The 10,333-nt window shown below is 43.1% G+C and overlaps 1 protein-coding gene across 3 annotated transcripts; it reads left to right on the forward strand.

The window, feature by feature from the left end:
- The first annotated feature begins 1,156 nt into the window (after positions 1–1,156).
- Positions 1,157–7,764, forward strand: LOC104592936 (ankyrin). Of its 3 annotated transcripts, none has more exons than XM_010252487.3 (4): positions 1,160–1,864; positions 4,213–4,488; positions 4,814–4,951; positions 6,038–7,764. In XM_010252487.3, exons 1-4 carry the CDS (start codon positions 1,541–1,543, stop codon positions 7,577–7,579), a joined length of 2,280 nt encoding a protein of 759 aa, XP_010250789.1. In that variant the 5' UTR covers positions 1,160–1,540; the 3' UTR covers positions 7,580–7,764. The 3 variants fall into 3 exon arrangements, with proteins under 3 accessions (XP_010250792.1, XP_010250789.1, XP_010250790.1); XM_010252488.3 differs by having other exon boundaries at positions 1,163–1,864; positions 4,237–4,488; XM_010252490.3 differs by lacking the exon at positions 4,213–4,488 and having other exon boundaries at positions 1,157–1,864.
- Positions 7,765–10,333: the final 2,569 nt, after the last annotated feature.

A 10,333-nucleotide genomic window follows, 5' to 3' on the forward strand; every position in this document is an offset into this window, starting at 1 on the left:
ACATCCGTTCCAATAGCCTTTATAGCGTGCAGGAAGCTAATCGAAGGATATTAGCATGGACTTGCACTGACCGAAGCCAAACTCGCTCGCCCCTGATTCTTTTGTTGAAGCGTATTCACCAGCGTGAGCACCCAGTCCACGGTAATCCCCCAAGCCGGCCGACCACTTATTTATATTAATAACTACTGTTAATCAGTTTTTATTGACGTCCTCCACCGTGTTAAGCAAAAGCCGGTCGGACCTCAAGCAAAAAAGAGATAGATCTCTTTCAAGAATCCGCCATTAAATCTCTCGGGGAGCTCAAGAAAAGTCCCAGGAGATAGAACCTTGTAAATCACATTAAGTGGCTCCACCAACATAGATACTCTGCGACAACCCCGATGATTGTTGGAACAGAGTACGAGCTGGAGCTACACCTCGAATCTTTCCATTGGTCCTCTAACTCTAAGCAATGAAGCCGCCTCATGAGCTGCCGACCGGATATCAACAATAAAACTTCCTCATGAACTTGCAGACCGCCTTCTAGGCTGTAACGCCGCAACGTCATAGGCAGTGGCTGCCAACTCCGGCGTTTCGAAGTTATCAAATCAAATTCTCGTTTTCACGTATCTCCGACACCCATTTCCCCATTTCCGCCTCCAAACGGCGAGGGTTGTAGCAGCGGTTCTGACGGCGTTATTGTTTGGGCGATGGAGATTCAGGCACTCGTTGGGGCGGTTCAGTACTGTGTAGGGACGGTAGGGAGGGAAGAGAAGAGAAGAGAACACCGGCGACTGTTCAACACATCATGTTATAAATTTATCCTAAAAAAGTCGCTTTACATAAATCCGTTTATTTCCCCTTTTCTCATTCTAGGTTAGATTTACTTTATAAATTTATCCTATAAAATTATCCATCAGTTTTCTCCGGTCATCGGTGAAAACTGTTGGTCGCTGCTGATCGGAGAGGGAGAGAGAGGAAAAACGTGTGGCGCGTCTTCATTCTGCGCGAACGATGCACGCATCAACTGTGCCCTGATAGAAGCCGGACCCTCCCGAACGGGCCCGTATGTTATAATATGGAGGGAAACATGATTCGGTGTGAATGGAATCATAGGGACTACAGTATAACCAGTGGTCTTGCTCTTCGATCTTTTCCTTCAACAAAATCAACGAATTCTTTATTGTGGTTTGTAAATTGTAATACAATACAATGCACACTTTGCAATGTGGGCCCAAACAGAGTCCCCAGTATGATGGGCCCTACCATTAACCCGGGTACTCCGGTACTCCCTGTATATTTTTAACCATAGTCAACCAAACAAACCTTCTCTAATAAAGAGGCACGCCATTGGCCATCCTCCCCCCTACCACCTGGATCACTGTTTTCAAGGTTTCTCTCACTCTCTTTCAAGAACTCCGAGACCCGGAAACAGAGAGAATAACCCGAGGTGCAGACTGCAGAGGGTTAGAAGTTAGAATCCATGGGAGTTCTCTCTTGACTTCCGGTGCCTCAAGTTCCAGACAAAACTGCCGGAAAACCTGTCGGTCCGTCCCATAAAATGACGGTCTTCGGTCACTCCGGTGGCAGTTTTCTTGCGGGAAAACAGGTTTTTCCGGTTGATTGTCAGACGGAGGTATCTCAGCGTCTCGTGGAAGCCTCGCACATTGGAGATCTGAATTCAGCATTAGAATGCATCGCCGATCCCTGCGTCGACGTGAACTTCATCGGTGCTGTTTCCCTCAAGTCGAGGAAGACAGAGGTCCTGCTACATGGTGAATCCGCAGATGAAGTTCGGATCGAGTACGAGGAGTTTAAGACCTACGTCACGCCGTTGTTTCTCGCAGTTCATACTGGAAACCTGACGCTGGTTCGGAAACTACTGGTAAGCCGTAAGCTTATCTGTTTTCCTATTTCATTTATCTCTCATATATTACACCTAGTGTGGTTTTTTTTACATGGTTACTTCATTTATCTCCTTCATCATCTGCTGAGATTAGGATGTTTGATGGTTTTGGTCTCTGCTCCCTGCCATGCTTCTTCGTATTTGGTCTTTTCAGTCTAAGTTCAACTTGGCACCTCACATAGAGACAGAAGAGAGAGCATCTCTCCGTACGAGTTCTAAAAACATGAAATGTGGTTATTTCCATCTGCATTCTGTTCAAAATTTGAAATCAGGCTATTTTCTCGACAGATTTTGAATTATTCCTTTAAGCTGGACATTTGGACCGCCGGATCTCTCTTTGTTTGGTTGCGGAAATTTGCTAAAATTGGGAGAAGTTTTCGTCTGAGTGCTTTTAGCGGTCTTCGTCGTGATTTAGTTTTAAAAGTTACGAAAACGACGGAAGCTTTTTTTGAAGTTTTTTTAGCTAACATAATTTCCCGTTCCCGCGGCATTGTACTCGCAATTTGAAGCTTTTTTTTTTCAGCTAACATAATTTGAAGCTCATAATCTGTTTCTTCTTTTTTCATCTCGTTAGGCTTTTGAGATCAGTACAGGCTTTATGCCTCTTAAATCTTGCTATATCTTCATTAATTTCTTCTTGTTTTGTTTCTTGAACCGGCATTTGATATGATATTTCAACTATTTTAAATTTTTAATTGCTTATATTTCATTTTCTAAAAGTTATTTATTCTAGTGTTAATGTGCATTAATGAGTTTTTTTTCTTCAAGATTTTATCCCAAAAATAACAAGAAAAAAAGAACTGATTTCCTTGTCCCAAAATTATTCCGAGTGTCTCGTCCGAGAACATCGGGACCCAGCGTCTAATGGGTCCCAACCAACTCGATTGACTTTTTAAAGCTTCAAATTGGTCCTTGTCCTCCTAAAATTCCCTTGCGCTTTTACAGATTTGACTCTTCTTTCTTTTTAAAACTTTGCTCGTTTGGAGTAAATACATATAATTCATGGTCGAACGGAGTAGTCAGTCTAGCTCCAGCCTCGAGTGTTGTGTTGAATATTGGGCGGTGCGAATCGTATCTGCAAATCAAATAAAATCAACGTCTCTTCACTCTCGTGACCTTTAGCTCCTTCTCCAGTACCTCTCCAATTCACAATACAATGCATTGGAGTCTGGACACAAAAATGAAAAATGTCTTCACTCAGGTTTTTGTCATTTTTTTATTGTGGAGATATGTCTCACATGCCAGTGTTCGATCGATCGTTGTTTTGATTAAAGATCATCTCTGATATTCTGTACTCATATAGAGTTCGCTTTTTTAGTTTGAAATAATTTCTTTTTTGTTTGGATCATCGGCAGATCGTTCAATCGATTGTAAAGTAAATAATAGGAAAAACGTACAGGTTTATATAATAGAGAAATAGAGAATCGTCACGGCTGCCGTTTCATTTTTCTTAATCCTTTCTATCCAATTAAACAATGTTACCTCTGTTTTTTATGGTTTCTTTTTTCTTTTTTTTTCCCTCCATTAATTACCCTTGCACGAACGGATTCGAGTCGTGATCAGAACCCGGATATTGCCTAATATTATCAAAGTATGCGTGGATCTTGATCATCCAATCCACCGCATCTCACCGGACAAATGTGATAGTATTTTGCTAAAATCTCTGGAGACAAGCAATTATTTTTGTAAAAGATTGATAATATAATTACTAATATGATAGTATTTTTGCCTAATATTATCTAAGTGTGCGTGGATCTTGATCATCCAATCCACCGCATCTCACCGGATAATATGATAGTATTTTGCTAAAATCTCTGGAGAAAAGATATTATTTTTGTAAAAGAATTGATAATATGATTACTAATATCACATTAAAAAACCTCTACTTACTGTCAAAGTAGTGTACAAACAGCAGATGAAAGCAAACCCATAATTATATTTGTAGGATCAAGAATGCGTTTGTATCCTTTACCAAGAAGAAATAATGCATTTGCATCTGACCTTGACTGTACCCATCTCCCCATTCCGTGTTTTATCCTATCCCATTATCTACTTCCTACTACATAGTAAAATATCCATTTCCATGTTTCAAAGCTGTTTCATACAATCATGTACTTTTGTCCTGTATGATGATACCCTCCTCTACTCAACGAAAATCCAAGCTATACTCAACTGCTCTAGTTTTGTATTCACCATCTACATACCCTTTCTTGAAAAATTTCAATTTCATTCAAAATAAGTGGGTGCAACAAAGAAGAGAGAGTGCTGCTACCTTCTCTTGCTGTCCTTCGATTTTACTTAGGGTCTGGGGATTTTGATGGTGACAGAGCGTGGGTGCCGATGTGAATCAGAATCTATTTAGAGGCTATGCGACAACAGTGGCAGTGAGGGAGGGTTACCACGAGATCTTGGACATCTTGATCAAGGCCGGAGCGTCCCAGCCGGCGTGTGAGGAAGCACTCTTGGAGGCTAGTTGCCATGGACGGGCTAGGCTTGCGGAGCTTCTTATGGGTTCGGACCTCATCCGGCCCCATGTTGCTGTGCATGCGTTGGTCATCGCATGCTGCAGAGGGTTTGTGGACGTCGTGGACACCCTCATGAAGGTAAAAACCGTTTTCCCTATCCAAATGGGCGCCAACATCTTGCCACCATTCTCATCCATTCAATTTATCCCAAGGATTCACATCTGAAAGATGAACTTAATTGATGCCCGTGGTCTTTGTTTGGTCATCTTTCCTCATAACCTATTTGGAACCGGATCCATGAATGTGGGTGTGTTACCTCAGTCTCTTACCCGCATCTTGACGTGGACCTATTGATCAAAACCCATTTTATAAAATTTACTATTTGTTTTTTTTTTTTGAATTTTTTTTATTAACGACAATCATAGTGAGATAAAAGGAGATTATATGTCTTATTAAATGGCAGTGCTGGGTGGATGCGAATGCCACTGATCGAGTGCTGCTACAATCGTCCAGGCCTTCGCTTCACACAAACGTGGATTGCACCGCACTCGTGGCTGCCATTGTCAGCAGACAGGTCTCCGTCGTCCGTTTGCTCTTGCAGGTAAGCATTTAATTTATTAATTTTCTTTTAATTCCCTTGTTGCGGGGCGGGGCCCGGAGAGAGATCTTCAGTTATGCGGTGCGATTCTGGATACAATAATCAGGGTCACGGTTTGACACGCTTGTATCATTCCAATGGTTGGGCTGCTGTGCGGCCTACCGATTGGAGTTGAGAAAATTATAGCAGAGCACGTGAATTATGTATGTGGACTAATGGGACAAACCTGCTGCAATCTCAGCACAAGTGACGATGTCCAAAATCCAATTTATGGAATTATGAGAGTGTGGAACTCCCTATTTATCGGATCCAGATCTGAACCGAGTTGATCACGTGATCCCTTAGTGGGGGGCGCACTTTTAATGGCCCGTCTGGATCCTGGTCGATATAGTGGCGGTTTTCTCACGGGAGACTAGAGACGAAGAGAATGGTTGCATACCGGTCTACAGGATCTTGTTTCTGGGTCTGGGAGGACAAAATTACACAAATTTTAATTGGTCGAAATGTCTGTATTTTTACTGTCCATTTCCTACATGTATTGACTAAAATGCCCATTAGCAGCTGGCAGCCAACAGAATACCACACTATTAACATTTCCGTGGTGCTATAAAATACAAACAACTGGGGCCGCTGCCGCCTGGGGCCCTGGGCCCTGGGGGTAGTAGCACGGTGCCACGGCTCCACGGCATGTTGAAAATCAAATGATTCCCACCAAAATTTGCGTGTACCCCCTCTTTAGGAGGCCAATTGAATGTTTGTCCTTTGATTATCAGAATTCAGAAGAAGAATATTTAGAAGAGGGTCGCAAGTCACGAGGCCCACACTTGATTCCGATATCACCGAGTCCGAGTCCGCTACACTTTTCTTCCTGCACTTGCTACATTAAACCCTCACTGTGTGACGGCTTTTCTATTGAAGTTGTGTAAAGATCATGCATGCACGAACACACCTGTCTAGGCTTGAAGATTTTTAAAACTTTAATGCTTCAAATCGATACCCGTTTGAAAACCTGTGTTGGGTGGGGCGCAATCTCTTTTAGCATTGTTGAATACAATTCAATTTGAGTTGATGTGTTTAATTGAATCAAAGGCCGGAGTCAGAACGGACGCCAAAGTGCAGCTAGGAGCGTGGTCCTGGGACACCAATTCGGGGGAGGAATTCCGGGTGGGCGCAGGACTAGCAGAGCCCTATGCTGTCACCTGGTGCGCAGTGGAGTATTTTGAGGCCAGTGGGACTGTCCTGCGCATGCTCCTTCAACACCATTCTCCCGACACTCCGCACTATGGGAGGACCCTCATTCACCACGCTATCCTCTGTGGAAATGCAGGAGCTTTAGATGTGCTCTTGGACTGTGGCGCCGACGTAGAATTCCCTGTAAGAACCCGGAAGACTGAGTTCCATCCAATACACTTGGCCGCACGACTTGGCTTAGCCGAAATACTTCAACGCTTGATTGATGCCGGCTGCAACATCAACTCCAGAACTGAGTCTGGCGATACGGCTTTGATGATTTGCGCAAGATTTAGACAGGAGGAGTGTCTCAGAGTCCTTGCTTCATCTGGTTCTGACTTTGGCCTAATCAACTTGGCTGGTCAGTGTGCAAGTTCAATCGCTGGATCAAACCGATGGACTCTTGGCTTCCAACGAGCATTGCTCGATGTAGTTCGTGCTGGGAAGGTTATCCAATCGAGCAATGCATCCGTATTTTGCCCTTTGTTGTTTGTTGCTGCCACAGGGGACACTGTGGCATTGAATACACTGATCAGATGGCCAGGTATCAACCTTAACCTTCAGGATGAGAATGGATTCACAGCTGTCATGGTTGCCGCCAGGGAGGGCCATGTGGAAGCCTTCCGGGTGCTTGTTTATGCTGGAGCTGACGTAAAGCTGGAAAACAAATCTGGTGATACAGCACTTGTTTTATCCGAGCTTAACCAAAACCACGATCTATTCGAGAAGGTGATGCTTGAATTTGCACTTGAAAAGGGTAATCGTGGGGCTGATGGGTTCTATGCCTTGCATTATGCAGCTCGCTGGGGCGATGTGGATGCAATTCGTTTGTTAACTAGTAGGGGCTACGATGTCAATGTACCTGACGGGGATGGGTACACTCCTCTCATGCTAGCGGCAAGGGAAGGCCATGGATGCATGTGCCAATTGCTGATCTCGTGTGGAGCCCGTTGTGATATCAAGACTGCCAGAGGGGACTCTGCTCTCTCCCTTGCAAGAAGGAACGATGGATATGATGCTGAGCGTGTGATATTAGATGAGCTTGCTCGGAAGCTCGTGCTAAGTGGGGCGCATGTGCAGAAACACACTAAAGGAGGGAAAGGGACTCTTCATGGGAAATTTTTGAAGACAGTGGAAGCCACAGGAATACTTAGGTGGGGAAAATCAGGTAGGAGGAATGTAGTTTGTCAGGAGGTCGAGTTGGGGCCGAGCGTGCTGTTCCGTAAGAATCGCAAATGGAAAGGGGATGTTGATGAACCAGGTATTTTCAGGGTGGTGACAACAAGAAAGAAGGAAGTACATTTTGTGTGTGAAGGTGGGGTTGAAACGGCAAAACTGTGGGTTAGGGGTATTAAGATTGTGACCAGCGCTGCTTCGAGTAAGCATCAGAACCAAGGGTGATGAGTGAGGTTTTGTGGTCTAATGTATGTAAACAAATTTTGAGAAAGTATTTCTATCTTGGAAGTAAATTTTGCAGTTTTTTACTGCCTTGTATTGTAAAAAGGTTTTTTGATCGCCTGTTGCTGTAAAATATTTTCCAAGGAAATGAAAATTGTAATTCAATATGAAAATTGTAATTTCTATTCCTCTCTGCTTTGTAGTTAATACCAATAGTCCTAGCTTTGGAAGTGGCCGCTCTCAAACTTGAAACCGCGTACTCAAGACTGTAATATGCCATCAACCGCGAGCCAACAACGAACGAGGGATGGCAATGCCATCGGAGGGGGGAAAAGTAGACAGAAAAGACAGAAACTGTACGTATTTGGTACGAAGATTATTGATGGTACCTTGGGTCCATAGTCATCACTAGTAGCAGACTAGGCAGCTGGCACCTGACGCGGAATAATAACACGAATCGATAGTACTGTCATCCTCACGGATTAGGACATGGGCAATTCAATTGTGTTTTTGGGGGGTAGGTTGCACTAACAACGAGCCTCATCATCTACTAAGATTCGGTACGAAGGTCCCACCCTGTAAGCTGGAATCTACTCACTATCTGCCGAGTGATGAATTGCTGGTCTGGATAGACTGGATTCTGAAGCCTGGACATAATAAATATTTTTCGGTGAAATACACTAGTCTATTAGTAGCCCTTATAAACCGCATATTGGCCGTGGATTTGACATCGATCCACTGTCTTGATTCATCATCCCAGGTATATGGTAGAGCTAAGAATTTTGAGGTGGGCTGAACCGTCATTCTCCCTACATTTTTTTTCCACTTTCTTTTTTATCAGACTTTCGTAGACTAAAATTATATTCTCCAATGCTGACTGAAGGGGACTGGGTCTAGAAGGTATACCAGGTAAGGGCTAGAGCCTCGATGTCTGTCTCTGAACCATTCCAGATAGAAGCATCCAAGTTTAGCTTGAGATACATTAAACATGGCCCCTCGCAATTGGTCTGTGGTAAAGATGGGCATTGCGTCTGTTCTTAAATCCTATTTAGCTAGCCAGGTGATGAAATTGAGCATCTCTTCGCAGGGTGGGGCAGTTGATGTTAATCAGCTCAAGGGCGTGTGTTGATGAGTTGCATTGCTGGAGGTGATCAACCACGTCACCCATGCCTTGGGTCCGGAATCCGGATCATCTGCAAGCAAAAACTTTGGGGGTTGTTTGGCATCAATGCCATTGCCCCAGAAAATGGTGTCATGTCAGAAAAAAAAAAAGGTTGCCCCAGAAAACCAGATGTTTGGTTCTTTTTTTTCCAGAAAAAGTTTTGCCCAGACCACACCTTGGAAATTGGGAAGGCATGGTTTGAGACAACGTCAAATTTGGTGTTTTCTCATTTTTGGAACCGTTGCTCCCAACGATACAATGATGTGGCACCAATGTGGCATCATCTTGAGCTTTGGATAATGTAGACCAATGTTGAATATGGTTATGCAGTACTGTACCAAAAAAAAACCAGTGCTATTTCCCCAGAAAACATCCTATGGCAGCATCAATGACAAAAAAAAGAGCTGCTTTTTGAGAAAACGGTGCAATAATCCCTCCATACAACACTGTTTTCTTAGAAAATGGTTCTGAAGCTAACAACCTTGATGCCAAACACCTACTCTGTGTATACAACATCTACCCATACATTGAGAATATCTCCTGTACATATATGTTAAATTTAGAGGGAAATGTTCCCAATGTCTTCCTTACTTTTAGAGTATGTGTAGATATTTTGCTTTCAGGAGATCCCATCACAGTCTCCATCCCTCAATCTTTTTGTAACTTGAAAGTCTCTTGTAGGAGTAAGAAAACTAAATTTTGGCAACCATGCTAACTAACTTCCAAACCATGTTGAGAGAATTGAGATAGCATTTCACTAAAGTGGAGCTTATGTGTTTTGCTTTGTCATTTAACTAGGTCGCCAACTTAATGGAGAATCGTGCCCAAGTCCCGGTGAACCAGATCCCACCAAATAGACAATGTCTAGAGCGGTGTTTGGCATCGGTGCTGTTTTCTGAGAAAACGGTGTCATGTAGGCATCACGTCAGAGAGAAGGTGCTGGAAGCAACACCCTCTTGTTTGGTATCATTTTCTCAGAAAAAAAAACCGTTGCTCTAGACCATGCTTGGAAATCGGGAAAGTGTGGTCTGGAGCAACGCCAAATTTGATGATTTCTGGGAAAATGGTGTGTTGCTGCAAACGATGCAATGACATGGCATCAATGTGGCATCATCTTGGACGTTGGATAATAAGATCAATATTGAAAAAGTTGCTACCAGCACTGGTACCAAACAAAACCAGTGCTGTTTTCTCAAAAAATGCCTATGTGGTAGCACCGGTTCTAAACAAAAAATTAGCACCACTTTTCTGTTCCATGCACCGATGCCAAACACCTATTAGTTTTTTCAAAAATATTTGGGAATACCTGGATTTTTTTTTGGTAGCAAAACATTCATTCCAACTAAAACAAATCAAGACAATAAAGCAGGAAACCCAAAGAAACAACACATAAGAACAGAAATACAACTTTCAAATTGGCAGAATTTTGTGGCCGATGCCTTCCAAACAAAGAATGTTACCTACAAGATGAACAAGGGCATCTAAACCAGTCTGGTAGCCATTGTAGAAATCACTCTCAGCCCCCTGTAAATCTGTAATCTCCTTTACTTCACACATATCCTCTGTCAACTTCTCGAACTTAATTGTCATTTCAT

The sequence above is a fragment of the Nelumbo nucifera genome, chromosome 3, assembly GCF_055504915.1.
Source record: "Nelumbo nucifera cultivar China Antique chromosome 3, China Antique-T2T, whole genome shotgun sequence".
In the NCBI taxonomy this organism is placed as follows: domain Eukaryota; kingdom Viridiplantae; phylum Streptophyta; class Magnoliopsida; order Proteales; family Nelumbonaceae; genus Nelumbo; species Nelumbo nucifera.

Coding starts and splice junctions, on each gene's coding strand:
- LOC104592936 (XM_010252487.3), top strand. CDS start 1,541: ATGACGGTCTTCGGTCACTCCGGTGGCAGTTTTCTTGCGGGAAAACAG. Junction 1,865..4,212: donor CGCTGGTTCGGAAACTACTG/GTAAGCCGTAAG, acceptor TGATGGTGACAG/AGCGTGGGTGCCGATGTGAA. Junction 4,952..6,037: donor TCGTCCGTTTGCTCTTGCAG/GTAAGCATTTAA, acceptor ATTGAATCAAAG/GCCGGAGTCAGAACGGACGC.